The sequence below is a fragment of the Heptranchias perlo genome, unplaced genomic scaffold (assembly GCF_035084215.1).
Source record: "Heptranchias perlo isolate sHepPer1 unplaced genomic scaffold, sHepPer1.hap1 HAP1_SCAFFOLD_1104, whole genome shotgun sequence".
Lineage (NCBI taxonomy): Eukaryota > Metazoa > Chordata > Chondrichthyes > Hexanchiformes > Hexanchidae > Heptranchias > Heptranchias perlo.
In genome coordinates, this window is record NW_027138325.1 from 1 (window position 1) to 18225 (window position 18225).

The window sequence follows — 18225 nt, forward strand, 5'->3', positions numbered from 1 at the left end:
AGGCTTGGGCTCATCAGTGGCAAGTAACATTCGCGCCAGACAAGTGCCAGGCAATGACCATCTCCAACAAGAGAGAGTCTAACCACCTCCCCTTGACATTCAACGGCGTTACCATCGCCGAATCCCCCACCATCAACATCCTGGGGGTCACCATTGACCAGAAACTTAACTGGACCAGCCATATAAATACTGTGGCTACGAGAGCAGGTCAGAGGCTGGGTATTCTGCGGCGAGTGACTCACCTCCTGACTCCCCAAAGCCTTTCTACCATCTACAAGGCACAAGTCAGGAGTGTGATGGAATACTCTCCACTTGCCTGGATGAGTGCAGCTCCAACAACACTCAAGAAGCTCGACACCATCCAGGACAAAGCAGCCCGCTTGATTGGCACCCCATCCACCACCCTAAACATTCACTCCCTTCACCACTGGCGCACTGTGGCTGCAGTGTGTACCATCCACAGGATGCACTGCAGCAACTCGCCAAGGCTTCTTCGACAGCACCTCCCAAACCCGCGACCTCTACCACCTAGAAGGACAAGGGCAGCAGGCACATGGGAACAACACCACCTGCACGTTCCCCTCCAGGTCACACACCATCCCGACTTGGAAATATATCGCCGTTCCTTCATCGTCGCTGGGTCAAAATCCTGGCACTCCCTTCCTAACAGCACTGTGGGAGAACCTTCACCGCACACACTGCAAGTGCTGGACTAGCAAGCCAGAGGTTGTGAGCTAATAATGGAGAGGTGTTAAATTGAATTTAGCAAAATTGGAGTGCAGGCACTGGAAAAATGAAGAATGAAACCCACCAAATTGTCAATTAAAACCCCAATTTATTCACTCGTGTCAGTCAGGGAGTGGAGCTTTCCATCGCTAGCCAGCCTGGCCTACATGTGACTCCAGCCCCACGCTACATGATTCAGTCGTGATTCCCTCTGAAGTGACCAAGAAAACCCATTAGTTATAAAAACAACGGCCATTTCAAGAGAAGGCCCAGTGCCATTTCAAGATAACTGAGGTGGAGGGAGTAAATGCTGCCTTACAAGTGACACCCACATCTAAAGAACAACTTTTTTTAAAAAAAAATGTAATGGGGACATGGATTTTAAGTTAGCAGCTGGTCCTGGTGCTTAATGGTGGACTCTTAGGCCGTTTAAGACCAAAAGCTTGGAGATTCCTCCCTCAATCAAAAAAGAAAGTAAGTCTTGTATTTGTACAGCATCTTTCATGACCTCAGGATGTCCCAAAGCGCTTTACAGCCAATGAAGCACTTTTGAAGTTTACTCACTGTTGTAATGTAGGAAACATGGCGGCCAATTTGTGCACAGCAAGATCCCACAAACAGCAACGTGATAATGACCAGTGATGTTGGTTGAGGGATAAGTCCTTGGCCCCAGGACACCGGGGAGAACTCCCGTGCTCTTCTTTGAAACGGTACTGTGGGATCTTTTACGTCCGCCTCGGTTTAACGTCTCATCCGAAAGACGGCACCTCCGACAGTGCGGCACTCCCTCAGTACTGGCATTGAGAGCGTCAGCCTGGATTTTTTTTTTGCACTCAAGTCCCCCCGGAGTGAGACTTGAACTCACGGCCTTCTGACTCGGAGGCAAAGAGTGATGCCCACTGACGCTCGTTAATTAACGAGCGTTTGGGGTGAGACTGCCCACTCAGCCTTATTGTCGGGCCGCACTTAACTCGTTCATCGTCAGTCGGTCGACGCCGACGGGAGAGAATAGGAGAGCGTCCACTTGCCGCCCCGTATCTCTCGCCGTCAAAGTTGCCCCGAGACGCCCGGACGATAACGAACGCTGTAGTCGCTCGTACCCGGTGCCTCCGCGTTTAATGGCGCTGATTGTCTGTCCCTTTTCGTTTTGCGGGCTAACTTTTCTCCTCCTGTGCTCTTTTGAACAAATCGCAGCCGTTTTGGCCGATGGGAACTGGCTGTGCCCGAGGATTCCTGGCCGCGTTAGACACGGCGTGGATGGTGAAGAGGTGGACAGAGAACATGCCATCTCTGGAGATCTTGGCGGAGAGGTGAGGGAAGGGGCTATTACAGTGTGCGCGTGTGCGTGTGCTTGTGCAGTGATTTGTTGAGGAGCTTTCAAACTTTTTGCTGCAGACTGACCAGACCGGGGCTCGTTTCTCGAGAAAAAAAAAGAAGGCTGAGGGGCGACCTGGTAGAGATCTACAAAATGATGATGGGGTTCGACAGGGTAGATGCAGAGAAGATGTTTCCATTTGTGGGGGGAGACCAGAACTCGGGGACCATAAATATAAGATAGTCACTAATAAATCCAATTGGGAATTCAGGAGAAACCTCTTTACCCAAGGGAGTGGTGAGAATGTGGAACTCGCTCCCACAAGGAGTAGTTGAGGCGAAGAGTATCGATGCATTTAAGGGGAAGCTGGATAAACACATGAGGGAGAAAGGAATAGAAGGATATGCTGATCGGGTGAGATGATAGGGAGGGAGGAGGCTCGTGTGGAGCATAAACACCAGCATGGACCAGTTGGGCCGAATGGCCTGTTTCTGTGCTGTAAATTCTATGAAATTCTGTATCTAGCTTCCCCTTAAAAACCCAACTGGCTCACTAATGCGCCCCCCACCCCAGGGAAGGAAACCTGCCGTCCTCCTGCAGTCCCACACCACAGGGTTGACTCTGAATGCCCTCTGAAGTGACCCAGCGAGCCATCCAATAACACTGGGGCCTTCACCCCACCCCCCACCGCCCCCCCGCCGCCGAAGAACAAAAGGAACAACGACAAAAATCCTTAAAACGGTCAACGTGGAAGAGCTCGGTTCCCTTCAGCCCAAACCCTGGAAATGATTTCATGCCCTGAGTCTGAACACGAAGAGTCTGTCCAAATTCCATCATCACGACAGCACAGAATAACAAAAAGAAATACCAGGCTATGTTTGGTGTTGGTTTGCAGTATTTTTTTCCCCCCGCTTTGGTTTTCCAGTTGGCAATGACACCGCAAAGCCACTTACAGGGATTATTATTCTAAACATTCTGTTGCCACCGAGAGACCACTCACTCTGTGACGGGACACACAGTGGACTCAGACCACAAGAATAAACATGGGATTACATAGATTTTACAGCACGGAAACAGGCCATTCGGCCCAACTGGTCTGTGCCGGTGTTTGTGCTCCACACGAGCCTCCTCCCTCCCGACTTCATCTCACCCTATCAGCATATCCTTCTATTCCTTTCTCCCTCATGTGTTTATCCAGCTTCCCCTTAAATGCATCAACACAATTCACCTCAACTACTCCTTGTGGGAGCGAGTTCCACATTCTCACCACTCTCTGGGGAAAGAAGTTTCTCCTGAATTCCCTATTGGATTTATTACTGACGATCTTATATTTATGGCCCCGAGTTCTGGTCTCCCCCACAAGAGGAAACATCTTCTCCACGTCTACCCTATCAAACCCTTTAGCTATACAAAACCCTGGTTAGACCGCACCTGGAGTACTGTGAGCAGTTCTGGGCACCGCACCTTCGGAAGGACATATTGGCCTTGGAGGGAGTGCAGCGTAGGTTTACTAGAATGATACCCGGACTTCAGGGGTTAAGCTACGAGGAGAGATTACACAAATTGGGGTTGTATTCTCTGGAGTTTCGAAGGTTAAGGGGTGATCTGATCGAAGTTTATACGATATTAAGGGGAACGGATAGGGTGGATAGAGAGAAACTATTTCCGCTGGTTGGGGATTCTAGGAGCAGGGGGCACAGTCTAAAAATTAGAGCCAGACCTTTCAGGAGCGAGATTAGAAAACATTTCTACGCACAAAGGGTGGTAGAAGTTTGGAACTCTCTTCCGCAAACGGCAATTGATACGAGCTCAATTGCTAAATTTAAATCTGAGATAGATAGCTTTTTGGCAACCAAAGGTATTAAGGGATATGGGCCAAAGGCAGGTATATGGAGTTAGATCACAGATCAGCCATGATCTTATCAAATGGCGGAGCAGGCACGAGGGGCTGAATGGCCTGCTCCTGTTCCTACGTTCCTTTCATTATCTTAAAGGCCTCTCTCAGGTCACCCCTCAGTCTTTTTTCTAGAGAAAAAAGCTCCAGCCTGTTCAGTCTTTCCTGATGGATAGAACCTCTCAGTTCTGGTATCATCCTTGTAAATCTTTTTTTTGCACCTTCTCCAATGCCTCTGTATCGTTCTTTTATAATATGGAGACCAGAACTGCTCACAGTACATGAGGGAGAAAGGAATAGAAGGGTATCCTGATCGGGTGAGATGAAGTCGAGAGGGAGGAGGTCTGTCAGGCCGAATATCCTGCTTCTGTGCTGCAAATTCTATGTAATTTATGAAAGTCCGACTGCTTTGATCATCTGCCTCTGGTACCAGCAGATTCTACGAATTAATTTTCACAGTTTGCTCTGGTGGAGTTTGAACCCATGACCACTGTATTACCCTATCCAGTTGTACCACAATGGCCTAGAATTTTCTGTTGGCATTATTACTGGATGGATGCTTAACCCACTGATGTATGCCAGCCCTCAGTCCAATGTCCCAGCAGAGGCGTTGACCCATTCAACGCAAAGTGATCAAACAGGTGAGGGACATCGTCCAAATAAAGCTATTCGAGGGGGTCGATAAAGCAAAGCTATTTCCTCTGGTGAGAGGACCCAGAATCCAGGGTGATTTACTCGAACGGGACCAGGGATGAGGGACTTCAGTTATGTGGAGAGACGGGAGGAGCTGGGATTGTTCTCCTCGGAGCAGAGAAGGCTAAGGGGAAAGATTTGATAGAGGTCTTCAAGATCATGAGGGGTTTTGATAGAGTCTATGGGGAGAAACAGGGGGGTCGGTAACCAGAGGACGCAGATTTGAGATAATTGGCAAAAGAAGCAGAGGGGGAGATGAGGAGAAATTTTTTTTACGCAGCGAGTTGTGACGATCTGGAACGCGCTGCCTGAAAGGGCGGTGGAAGCAGATTCAATAGTGACTTTCAAAAGGGGAATTGGGTGAATTGGAGTGGGATTGATTGGATCGTTCTTTTAATGAGCCAGCACAGGCACGATGGGTCGAATGGCCAACTTCGATGCTGAACGATTCTATGATTCCCAAAAAAACCTGTGGAATGCTGGGGGTCACTTGGAGCTTTCTGGACTGAGAGCGACAGATCTTTTTGCTGGGTGTCGAAGGGATATGGAGCAGAGGCGGGGAAATGGGGTCGAGGTGCAGACCGGCCATGATCCAACTGGATGGCGGGACAGGCTCGAGGGGCCGAACGGCCTCCTCCTGCTCCTGTGCGTACGCTGGTGTCAGATTGCTGTCGTCGCTGACCGGCACTCGTTTGGTCGCATAGCGCACAAACCGCTCAGAAAGTTTCCCGAACCTGGGGTACGAGGTCCGAGCTGAGAATGCAAGGGACGAAGCTGTGACCGAGGGCCCTTTGGGTGGGGATGGGACGGTTCGAGCCAGGACGCTGCGGGGGGGGGTCCAATAGTGCTGCTGACCCACAACAGAATGAAAACAGGCAGAACACACCATTAACACACTGTTGTGAGAACCCAATTGTGTTCTTTGGACAGTTTCCAGGAAGTGAGTTTGTGATCTGCTGAGTGGAAATGTTTCAACGGATTTATTTGGATTACGGATACGGCAAGAATGTTTTTTAGCAAAAGCTGTGATAGGTTTCGGAGTGAAATCTCCCATTGTCTTCAATCAGCTGCCTTCCCACTAATCCAGGAGGATTTTCAAAGGACTACATCATGTTTCTCCCGTTATTTCTCTCGTTCTGATCTTCCGTCTCGCCCCCAAAATATTGCTGCACTGTGGGCCAAGTCCGAAAGTTGAGAGAGAGGAGGGAGGGAGGGGGGGGGAGAGATGGGGAGAAGTGGGAAGAGGGGGGGAGGGAGAGATGGGGAGTGAGGGGGGGGAGGGAGAGATGGGGAGTGAGGGGGGGGAGGGAGAGATGGGGAGTGAGGGGGGAGGGAGAGATGGGGAGTGAGGGGGGGGAGGGAGAGATGGGGAGTGAGGGGGGGAGGGAGAGATGGGGAGTGAGGGGGGGAGGGAGAGATGGGGAGTAAGGGGGGAGGGAGAGATGGGGAGAAGTGGGAAGAGGGGGGGAGGGAGAGATGGGGAGTGAGGGGGGAGGGAGAGATGGGGAGTGAGGGGGGGAGGGAGAGATGGGGAGTGAGGGGGGGGAGGGAGAGATGGGGAGTAAGGGGGGAGGGAGAGATGGGGAGAAGTGGGAAGAGGGGGGGAGGGAGAGATGGGGAGTAAGGGGGGAGGGAGAGATGGGGAGAAGTGGGAAGAGGGGGGGAGGGAGAGATGGGGAGTGAGGGGGAGGGAGAGATGGGGAGTAAGGGGGGAGGGAGAGATGGGGAGAAGTGGGAAGAGGGGGGAGGGAGAGATGGGGAGTGAGGGGGGGAGGGAGAGATGGGGAGTGAGGGGGGGAGGGAGAGATGGGGAGTGAGGGGGGGAGGGAGAGATGGGGAGTGAGGGGGGGAGGGAGAGATGGGGAGTGAGGGGGGAGGGAGAGATGGGGAGTGAGGGGGGGGAGGGAGAGATGGGGAGTGAGGGGGGGAGGGAGAGATGGGGAGTGAGGGGGGTGGAGAGATGGGGAGTGAGGGGGGGAGGGAGAGATGGGGAGAAGTGGGAAGAGGGGGGGAGGGCGAGATGGGGAGTGAGGGGGGGAGGGAGAGATGGGGAGTGAGAGGGGGAGGGAGAGATGGGGAGTAAGGGGGGAGGGAGAGATGGGGAGAAGTGGGAAGAGGGGGGGAGGGAGAGATGGGGAGTGAGGGGGGGAGGGAGAGATGGGGAGTGAGGGGGGGAGGGAGAGATGGGGAGTGAGGGGGGAGAGAGAGATGGGGAGTGAGGGGGGTGGAGAGATGGGGAGTGAGGGGGGGAGGGAGAGATGGGGAGAAGTGGGAAGAGGGGGGGAGGGAGAGATGGGGAGTGAGGGGGGGAGGGAGAGATGGGGAGTGAGGGGGGGAGGGAGAGATGGGGAGTGAGGGGGGGAGGGAGAGATGGGGAGTGAGGGGGGGAGGGAGAGATGGGGAGTGAGGGGGGGAGGGAGAGATGGGGAGTGAGGGGGGGAGGGAGAGATGGGGAGTGAGGGGGGGAGGGAGAGATGGGGAGTGAGGGGGGGAGGGAGAGATGGGGAGTGAGGGGGGGAGGGAGAGATGGGGAGTGAGGGGGGGAGGGAGAGATGGGGAGTGAGGGGGGGAGGGAGAGATGGGGAGTGAGGGGGGGAGGGAGAGATGGGGAGTGAGGGGGGGAGGGAGAGATGGGGAGTGAGGGGGGGGGGGAGGGAGAGATGGGGAGTAAGGGGGGAGGGAGAGATGGGGAGAAGTGGGAAGAGGGGGGGAGGGAGAGATGGGGAGTGAGGGGGGAGGGAGAGATGGGGAGTGAGGGGGGGAGGGAGAGATGGGGAGTGAGGGGGGGAGGGAGAGATGGGGAGTAAGGGGGGAGGGAGAGATGGGGAAAAGTGGGAAGAGGGGGGAGGGAGAGATGGGGAGTGAGGGGGGGAGGGAGAGATGGGGAGTGAGGGGGGGAGGGAGAGATGGGGAGTGAGGGGGGGAGGGAGAGATGGGGAGTGAGGGGGGGAGGGAGAGATGGGGAGTGAGGGGGGGAGGGAGAGATGGGGAGTGAGGGGGGGAGGGAGAGATGGGGAGTGAGGGGGGGAGGGAGAGATGGGGAGTGAGGGGGGAGGGAGAGATGGGGAGTGAGGGGGGTGGAGAGATGGGGAGTGAGGGGGGGAGGGAGAGATGGGGAGAAGTGGGAAGAGGGGGGAGGGAGAGATGGGGAGTGAGGGGGGGAGGGAGAGATGGGGAGAGATGGGGAGTGAGGGGGGGAGGGAGAGATGGGGAGTGAGGGGGGGAGGGAGAGATGGGGAGTGAGGGGGGGAGGGAGACATGGGGAGTGAGGGGGGAGGGAGAGATGGGGAGTGAGGGGGGGAGGGAGTGATGGGGAGTGAGGGGGGGAGGGAGAGATGGGGAGTGAGGGGGGAGGGAGAGATGGGGAGTGAGGGGGGGAGGGAGAGATGGGGAGTGAGGGGGGGAGGGAGAGATGGGGAGTGAGTGGGGGAGGGAGAGATGGGGAGTGAGGGGGGAGGGAGAGATGGGGAGAAGTGGGAAGAGGGGGGAGGGAGAGATGGGGAGTGAGGGGGGGAGGGAGAGATGGGGAGTAAGGGGGGGAGGGAGAGATGGGGAGTGAGGGGGGAGGGAGAGATGGGGAGTGAGGGGGGGAGGGAGAGATGGGGAGTGAGGGGGGAGGGAGAGATGGGGAGTGAGTGGGGGAGGGAGAGATGGGGAGTGAGGGGGGAGGGAGAGATGGGGAGTGAGGGGGGGAGGGAGAGATGGGGAGTGAGGGGGGGAGGGAGAGATGGGGAGTGAGGGGGGAGGGAGAGATGGGGAGAAGTGGGAAGAGGGGGGAGGGAGAGATGGGGAGTGAGGGGGGAGGGAGAGATGGGGAGTGAGGGGGGGAGGGAGAGATGGGGAGTGAGTGGGGGAGGGAGAGATGGGGAGTGAGGGGGGAGGGAGAGATGGGGAGAAGTGGGAAGAGGGGGGAGGGAGAGATGGGGAGTAAGGGGGGAGGGAGAGATGGGGAGAAGAGGGAAGAGGGGGGAGGGAGAGATGGGGAGAAGTGGGAAGAGGGGGGGAGGGAGAGATGGGGAGTGAGGGGGGGAGGGAGAGATGGGGAGTGAGGGGGGAGGGAGAGTTGGGGAGAAGTGGGTAGAGGGGGGAGGGAGAGATGGAGAGTGAGGGGGAGGGAGAGATGGGGAGTAAGGGGCGAGGGGGGGAGGGAGAGATGGGGAGTGAGGGGGGAGGGAGAGATGGGGAGTGAGGGGGGAGGGAGAGATGGGTAGTGAGGGGGGAGGGAGAGATGGGGAGTGAGGGGGGGAGGGAGAGATGGGGAGTGAGGGGGGGAGGAGAGATGGGGAGTGAGGGGGGAGGGAGAGATGGGGAGTGAGGGGGGAGGGAGAGATGGGGAGTGAGGGGGGGAGGGAGAGATGGGGAGTGAGGGGGGGTGGGAGAGATGGGGAGTGAGGGGGGGAGGGAGAGATGTGGAGTGAGGGGGGGAGGGAGAGATGGGGAGTGAGGGGGGGAGGGAGAGATGGGGAGTGAGGGGGGGAGGGAGAGATGGGGAGTAAGGGGGGGAGGGAGAGATGGGGAGTGAGGGGGGGAGGGAGAGATGGGGAGTGAGGGGGGGAGGGAGAGAGAGATGGGGAGTAAGGGGGGAGGGAGCGAGAGGGAGGGAGGAAGAGAGAGGGAGGGAGAGATGGGGAGTGAGGGGGGGGAGGGAGAGATGGGGAGTGAGGGGGGAGGGAGAGATGGGGAGTGAGGGGGGGAGGGAGAGATGGGGAGTGAGGGGGGGAGGGAGAGATGGGGAGTGAGTGGGGGAGGGAGAGATGGGGAGTGCGGGGGGGAGGGAGAGATGGGGAGTGAGGGGGGGAGGGAGAGATGGGGAGTAAGGGGGGGGGAGAGATGGGGAGAAGTGGGAAGAGGGGGGAGGGAGAGATGGGGAGTAAGGGGGGAGGGAGAGATGGGGAGAAGAGGGAAGAGGGGGGAGGGAGAGATGGGGAGAAGTGGGAAGAGGGGGGGAGGGAGAGATGGGGAGTGAGGGGGGGAGGGAGAGATGGGGAGTGAGGGGGGAGGGAGAGATGGGGAGAAGTGGGAAGAGGGGGGAGGGAGAGATGGAGAGTGAGGGGGGGAGGGAGAGATGGGGAGTAAGGGGCGAGGGGGGGAGGGAGAGATGGGGAGTGAGGGGGGAGGGAGAGATGGGGAGTGAGGGGGGGAGGGAGAGATGGGGAGTGAGGGGGGGAGGGAGAGATGGGGAGTGAGGGGGGGAGGGAGAGATGGGGAGTGAGGGGGGAGGGAGAGATGGGGAGTGAGGGGGGAGGGAGAGATGGGGAGTGAGGGGGGAGGGAGAGATGGGGAGTGAGGGGGGGAGGGAGAGATGGGGAGTGAGGGGGGGAGGGAGAGATGGGGAGTGAGGGGGGGAGGGAGAGATGTGGAGTGAGGGGGGGAGGGAGAGATGGGGAGTGAGGGGGGAGGGAGAGATGGGGAGTAAGGGGGGAGGGAGAGAGAGGGAGGGAGAGATGGGGGAGGGGGGAAGAGAGAGGGAGGGAGAGTGGGGGGAAGAGAGAGGGAGGGAGAGATGGGGAGTGGGGGGAAGAGAAGGGGAGGGAGAGATGGGGAGTGGGGGGAAGAGAAGGGGAGGGAGAGATGGGGGAGGGGGGAAGGGAGAGGGAGGGAGAGATGGGGAGTGGGGGAAGAGAAGGGGAGGGAGAGATGGGGAGTGGGGGAAGAGAAGGGGAGGGAGAGATGGGGGAGGGGGAAGAGAGAGGGAGGGAGAGATGGGGAGTGGGGGGAAGAGAGAGGGAGGGAGAGATGGGGGGGGGAAGAGAGAGGGAGGGAGAGGGATGGGCGAGTGGGGGAGAGAGAGGGATGGGCAAAGGGGGGAGAGAGAGGGATGGGCGAGAGGGGGAGAGAGAGGGATGGGCGAGGGGGGGGAGAGAGGGAGGGAGGGGGGGAGAGAGAGGGATGGGCGAGTGGGGGAGAGAGAGGGATGGGCGAGGGGGGGAGAGAGAGGGATGGGCGAGGGGGGGTGGGGAGAGGGAGGGAGAGAGGTGGAGGGAGTGGGAGAAAGAAGAGACTTGAATATCTACCACCTTTCACATCCTCAGGATGTCCCCAATGAAGTACCTTTTCTCAGAAGTGTGGTCATTATTGTAATGTCGGGTTTGCCAACTTCTGTTGTCCATTTTTCTGCTCCAATATGAGGAATAATGAAGATTCTCCAACACTGGGAGGACAATCCTGCCTCTCAAATCATGCCCCGGGATCTTTTCCGTACAGGCAAACGGAATTTAAAGCCTCACCCGTGGCAGTGCCGCCCTCCCTCGCCCTCCCTCGGAGTGTCAGCCTCGACTATTATCTCCGACCCTGAACCCACGGCCTTTAACCTCTGAGGCGAGGCTGCTCCCAGCGAGCTCGGCCGGTGCTGTGCAGGAACGTTCAAAGTTGGGTTCTGTGCCTCTCGGATGAAATCGGTTTCGTGGCGGGAGGTGACACAATAAGCCGGAGGTCGCTGGAAAAAAAAAACCAACAGTGTGTTCACAACGCACGCTGTTATTGACGAGCAAATCGGCCGGCAAACCCAGGGGACGAGGAGATCCGCCACGAGTTGTGAATCTCCGGAATTCGCTGGTCGGTTTACGCCTCTGCTCCGTTTGCTTCGCACAAACGGCAGCTCGCCCTCCACCGCCCCGTCATTCGTGAGAACTTGCTGGATTTGCCCATTAAACTCGTCGCAGAAAATTACGTCTGGTAATTAACAGCGTAAATACCTTTTTAGCGCTGTGATAATTGTCAAGCATTCCCTCTGGCCCGTTAAGGGAACAATTTAAACCTGGACTCTCGTTCATGCAGGTGGTGAATTCATCGCATCGCAGTAGGTTGAGCACAGAAGGAGGCCATTCGGCCCATCGTGCCTGTGCCGGCTCTTTTCAAAGATCTATCCAATCAGTCCCACTCCCTCTGCTCTTTCCCCATATCCCTGTAAATTTTTCCCTTTCAAGTATTTCTCCAATTCCCCTTTTGAAAGTTATTATTGAATCTGCTTCCACCGCCCTTTCAGGCAGCGCGTTCCAGATCATCGCAACTCGCTGCGTAAAAAACCTTTCCTCATCTCCCCCTCTGGCTCTTTTGCCAATTACCTTAAATCTGTGCCCTCTGGTCACCGACCCTCCTGCCACTGGAAACAGTTTCTCCTTATTTACTCTGTCAAAACTGGGTCATGATTTTGAACACCTCTATCAAATCTCCCCTTAACCTTCTCTGTTCTAAGGAGAACAATCCCAGCTTCTCCAGTCTCTCCGCATAACTGAAGTCCCTCATCCCTGGTACCATTCTGGTAAATCTCCTCTGCTCCCTCTCTAAGGCCTTGACGTCCTTCCTGAAGTGCAGTGCCCAGAATTGGACACAATACTCCAGCTGAGGCCTAACCAGTGATTTATAAAGGTTTAGCACAACTTCCTTGCTTTTGCACTCCATAATCCCATATGCTTTTTTAACAGCCTTCTCAACTTGTCCTGCTACCTTCAAAGATTTGTGTGTGTTTAGACAAGTTGGGTGAGTGGGCAAGAACATGGCAGGTGCAGTATAACGTGGATAAATGTGAGGTTATCCACTTTGGTTGTAAAAACAGAAAGGCAGATTATTATCTGAATGGTGATAGATTGGGAAATGGGGAGGTGCAACGAGACCTGGGTGTCCTTGTACACCAGTCGCTGAAAGCGAGCATTCAGGTGCAGCAAGCAGTTAGGAAGGCGAATGGTATGTTGGCCTTCGTTGCAAGAGGATTTGAATACAGGAACAGGGATGTCTTACTGCAGTTATACAGGGCCTTGGTGAGACCACATCTGGAGTATTGTGTGCAGTTTTGGTCTCCTTATCTGAGGAAGGATGTCCTTGCCATGGAGGGAGTGCAACGAAGGTTTACCAGACTGATTCCTGGGATGGCAGGACTGACGTATGAGGAGAGATTGGGTCGACTAGGCCTATATTCACCAGAGTTTAGAAGAATGAGAGGTGATCTCATCGAAACATATAAAATTCTAACAGGACTGGACAGACCAGATGCAGGGAGGATGTTCCCGATGGCTGGGGAGTCCAGAACCAGGGGTCACAGTCTCAGGATACGGGGTATGCCATTTCGAACCGAGATGAGGAGAAATTTCTTCACTCAGAGGGTGGTGAACCTGTGGAATTCTCTACCACAGAAGGCAGTGGAGGCCAAGTCATTAGATGTATTCAAGAAGGAGATAGATATATTTCTTAATGCTAAAGGGATCAAGGGATATGGGGAAAAAGCGGGAACAGGACACTGAGTTAGACGATCAGCCGCTAATCTATTCTCATACCCTCTCTTTGCTCCTCTTATTCCCTTTTTTAGATCTTCTCTGAACTTTCTCTACTGTATTATGAATCTTATATTTGTCAAATTGTTGAAGAAATATTAATTTTTTTTTCTTTTCCTTTCTGTCTCTTTTTTTCTCTCTCTCTCTCTCTTAATCCAGTCTTTCTTTCCCTCTCTTTCTGTGCCTGATTTGACTCGAATTCACCCTGTTTCCTTCTCTGTCGTTCCTCTGTCTCTTTCTCAATCCTCAGATCTCACTGGTTCAGGTCCCAGATGCTCCCCATGGTCCTCGACGACCCCCCTTTATCAGCTCGCACTTCCAGCAAATTTACAGCGCAAGAAAATCTAAAGCTGAAGGGTGCTGGAGAAATGTCTAACCAATGGGGCTGGTCAGGAGATGCCTCACTCCAGCAAACTCTGGTCCAACATTTTAGAAAGCCTCCATGCTGCAGGACGCATTGAAGTTTTCAGTTTGCTGCCCATTCTCCGTGAGGTCCCACCACGTTTGGTACCAGCCCTGAGCAGAAAGATATTCAGCTGCCCCTCAGTGAGATGATCAGTGAATGGATTCGAAGAGAGATACATGGGTCAATATCTCTCCCGCTCCCAGCGCGGTGTCATCTGAGGCTCTGCGATTGGGAAAACATCCATCCCAACTAATGCTCCTCTTCCTCATCCCTGCTCACTTCGATCTTCATTCCTTGATTGTCTGCAGCTTTGGTTCTGCCAACAAACCTGATTATAGTGGGTTCGAGTCCCACTCCAGAGTCTTGAGCGCGTCGTCCAGGCCGACACTCCCAGTGCAGTACCGAGGGAGCGCTGCACTGTCGGAGATGCCGTTTTTCGATGAGACGTCAAACCGAGGCCCCGTCTGCCCTCTCGGGTGGGTGTAAAAGATCCCACGGCCACGACTTGTGGAAGGGCAGGGGGGGTCCTCCCTGGTGTCCTGGGCCAATATTTAGCCCTCAACCAACAACCCATCTGATCATTTATCTCCCTGCTGCTTGTGGGATCTTGCTGTGCGCAAATTGTCTGCCGCGTTTCCTACATTGACCACACTTCAAAAGTAATTAATTGGCTGCAAAGCGTTTTGGGAGGTTCTGTGGTCATGACAGGAATCACATAAACGCAAGTCTTTCAATGATGGGAAGTGCAGAATTATTAAATTTGATTGATTTTCCTCTGTTTCCAGAGAAAGTATTTATCGACTATTACCTCAAACCACACCGGAAAACATCAACAAGAACTTTGACCAGTACACGATAGACCCAGGAACACGATACCCCAACCTGAACTCGAACTGTGTCCAGCCTCACCAGGTAAGAAAGACCATCGTGACAGATCGAGAGACACAGTGCGTCGAGAGAATAGAGAATCCCCCCAGTCGATGGTTTCCAGTTAAAGCAACAGTCGTTAGACTGGTACGTGCGAACAGGGATGAATTAATTCCCGTCGCACTGCGGTTTGGTTTCGACTGCCACATTAGGCAGTGAAAGTTGCTGTGACAAGAATTTGTTGCTGGTATTTAGCGGCGCTCGGGCAGAGCAGACTGAGAATCTCACACACTGGGGCAGAGCAGACTGAGAATCTCACACACTGGGAGAGGGGAGACTGAGAATCTCACACACTGGGGGAGGGGAGACTGAGAATCTCACACACTGGGGGAGGGGAGACTGAGAATCTCACACACTGGGGGAGCGGAGGCTGAGAATCTCACACACTGGGGCAGAGCAGACTGAGAATCTCACACACTGGGGCAGAGCAGACTGAGAATCTCACACACTGGGGGAGGGGAGACTGAGAATCTCACACACTGGGGGAGGGGAGGCTGAGAATCTCACACGCTGGGGCAGAGCAGACTGAGAATCTCACACACTGGGGGAGGGGAGACTGAGAATCTCACACACTGGGGCAGAGCAGACTGAGAATCTCACACACTGGGGCAGAGCAGACTGAGAATCTCACACACTGGGGGAGGGGAGACTGAGAATCTCACACACTGGGGGAGGGGAGACTGAGAATCTCACACACTGGGGGAGGGGAGGCTGAGAATCTCACACACTGGGGGAGGGGAGACTGAGAATCTCACACGCTGGGGCAGAGCAGACTGAGAATCTCACACACTGGGGCAGAGCAGACTGAGAATCTCACACACTGGGGGAGGGGAGACTGAGAATCTCACACACTGGGGAGGGGAGACTGAGAATCTCACACACTGGGGCAGAGCAGACTGAGAATCTCACACACTGGGGCAGAGCAGACTGAGAATCTCACACACTGGGGCAGAGCAGACTGAGAATCTCACACACTGGGGGAGGGGAGACTGAGAATCTCACACACTGGGGGAGGGGAGACTGAGAGTCTCACACACTGGGAGAGGGGAGACTGAGAATCTCACACACTGGGGGAGGGGAGACTGAGAATCTCACACACTGGGGGAGGGGAGGCTGAGAATCTCACACGCTGGGGCAGAGCAGACTGAGAATCTCACACACTGGGGGAGGGGAGACTGAGAATCTCACACACTGGGGGAGGGGAGACTGAGAATCTCACACACTGGGGGAGGGGAGACTGAGAATCTCACACACTGGGGGAGGGGAGGCTGAGAATCTCACACGCTGGGGCAGAGCAGACTGAGAATCTCACACACTGGGGCAGAGCAGACTGAGAATCTCACACACTGGGGGAGGGGAGACTGAGAATCTCACACACTGGGGGAGGGGAGGCTGAGAATCTCACACGCTGGGGCAGAGCAGACTGAGAATCTCACACACTGGGGGAGGGGAGACTGAGAATCTCACACACTGGGGCAGAGCAGACTGAGAATCTCACACACTGGGGCAGAGCAGACTGAGAATCTCACACACTGGGGGAGGGGAGACTGAGAATCTCACACACTGGGGGAGGGGAGACTGAGAGTCTCACACACTGGGGGAGGAGAGACTGAGAGTCTCACACACTGGGGGAGGGGAGACTGAGAGTCTCACACACTGGGGGAGGGGAGACTGAGAATCTCACACGCTGGGGGAGGGGAGACTGAGAATCTCACACGCTGGGGGAGGGGAGACTGAGAATCTCACACACTGGGGGAGGGGAGACTGAGAATCTCACACACTGGGGGAGGGGAGACTGAGAATCTCACACACTGGGGGAGGGGAGACTGAGAATCTCACACACTGGGGCAGAGCAGACTGAGAATCTCACACACTGGGGGAGGGGAGACTGAGAATCTCACACACTGGGGGAGGGGAGACTGAGAGTCTCACACACTGGGGGAGGGGAGACTGAGAATCTCACACACTGGGGGAGGGGAGACTGAGAGTCTCACACACTGGGGGAGGGGAGACTGAGAGTCTCACACACTGGGGGAGGGGAGACTGAGAGTCTCACACACCGGGGGAGGTTGAGATGCGGGAGTTTTGCCAGGAGACTCAAGTACGGTTTGTAGTAGTACCGGAAACATTGCCCCACACAAATTCAAGGGCAGTAGCTTTGACCTCGAACGGTCGTGTGAAACGGGTGATTATGAACGAGCCTGCCATTGTACATCTCTCCCAGTTTTCATTTCCTTTGTAAGAAAGTACTTGCATTTATATAGCGCCTTTCACAACCTCAGGAACGTCCCAAAGCGCTTTACAGCCAATGAGGTACTTTCGAAGTGCAGTCACTGTTGCAATGTAGGAAACGCGGCAGCCAATTGGCGCACAGCAAGATCCCACAAACAGCGACGTGATAAATGACCAGGTCACCTGTTTTTAGTGATTTTGGCTGATGGATAATATTGGGCCCGGGTCATCGGGGAGACACTCCCCCTGCTCTTCTTTGAAATAGTGACCGTGGGATCTTTTACATCCACCTGAGAGGGCAGACGGGGCCTCTGTTTAACATCTCATCCGAAAGACAGCAACTCCAACAGTGCAGCACTCCCTCAGTACCGCACTGGGAGTTCTTTTTTATTCGTTCATGGGATGTGGGCGTCGCTGGCGAGGCCGGCATTTAATGCCCATCCCTAATTGCCCCTTGAGAAGGTGGTGGTGAGCCGCCTTCTTGAACCGCTGCAGTCCGTGTGGTGACGGTTCTCCCACAGTGCTGTTGGGAAGGGAGTTCCAGGATTTTGACCCAGCGACGATGAAGGAACGGCCGATATATTTCCAAGTCGGGATGGTGTGTGACTCGGAGGGGAACGTGCAGGTTGTGTTGTTCCCATGTACCTGCTGCTCTTGTCCTTCTAGGTGGTAGAGGTCGCGGGTTTGGGAGGTGCTGTCGAAGAAGCCTTGGCGAGTTGCTGCAGTGCATCCTGTGGATGGTACACACTGCGGGCACGGTGCGCCGGTGGTGAAGGGAGTGAATGTTTAGGGTGGTGGATGGGGTGCCAATCAAGCGGGCTGCTTTGTCCTGGATGGTGTCGAGCTTCTTCAGTGTTGCTGGAGCTGCACTCATCCAGGCAAGTGGAGAGTATTCCATCACACTCCTGACTTGTGCCTTGTAGATGGTGGAAAGGCTTTGGGGAGTCAGGAGGTGAGTCACTCGCCGCAGAATACCCAGCCTCTGACCTGTTCACAGTATTTATATGGCTGGTCCAGTTAAGTTTCCGGTCAATGGTGACCCCCAGGATGTTGATGGTGGGGGATTCGGCGATGGTAATGCCGTTGAATGTCAAGGGGAGGTGGTTAGACTCTCTCTTGTTGGAGATGGTCGTTGCCTGTGTCAGCCTGGATTATATTCTCAAGCCTCTGGAGCGGGACTAGGATCAACGACCTTCTGACTCAGAGACGAGATTGCTGCCCACTGAGACACGGCTGACACCTTGACGCCATGGGCCAGGCGAGGGATCGAATGTGCTGGGCCTTTTGATGCGGCACAGTCACAGTTGAGTCGATGCACGTGCATAGTGACTCACTAATCAGCTTGCTCAGGTAATCAGCTTCAGTCTGAAGAGAATAACCCTCGAATTCCCTTTGCTTCCCGTCAGGTTCGTCAACTGTACATCACAACCGACCTGAAGAACTGCCCATTGGAAAAAGTAAACTCCATTCGAAAGTCTGTCAAAGTTTCACGCCGTGGTGAGTCATGTTTTATGAGATCTGGTTGCTATTCGTTGGTCTCCTTCGGCCCTCCAAGAATGCTGTGCTTCTCCATCTATGGCCTCTTGTCCATCCCCCCCGCGTCCTACGTCCCACCATTGGCGGCCTCTCTCTCAACCTCTCCGCCTCTCTCTCCAAACCTCTCCGCCCATCTCTCCCAACCTCTCCGCCCCTCTCTCCCAACCTCTCCGCCCATCTCTCCCAACCTCTCCGCCCCTCTCTCCCAACCTCTCCGCCCATCTCTCCC

The 18225-nt window shown here is 55.2% G+C and overlaps 1 protein-coding gene across 1 annotated transcript; it reads left to right on the plus strand.

The window, feature by feature from the left end:
• Positions 1-1924: 1924 nt before the first annotated feature.
• On the plus strand, positions 1925-17957 carry LOC137307778 (F-actin-monooxygenase MICAL2-like; the record flags this gene model as incomplete). The annotated part of the gene is made up of 3 exons (XM_067976910.1): positions 1925-2036; positions 14087-14213; positions 17867-17957. Coding segments are annotated over exons 1-3 (322 nt in total), but the record flags the coding sequence as incomplete, so codon positions are not given.
• Between the last annotated feature and the right edge of the window lie 268 nt (positions 17958-18225).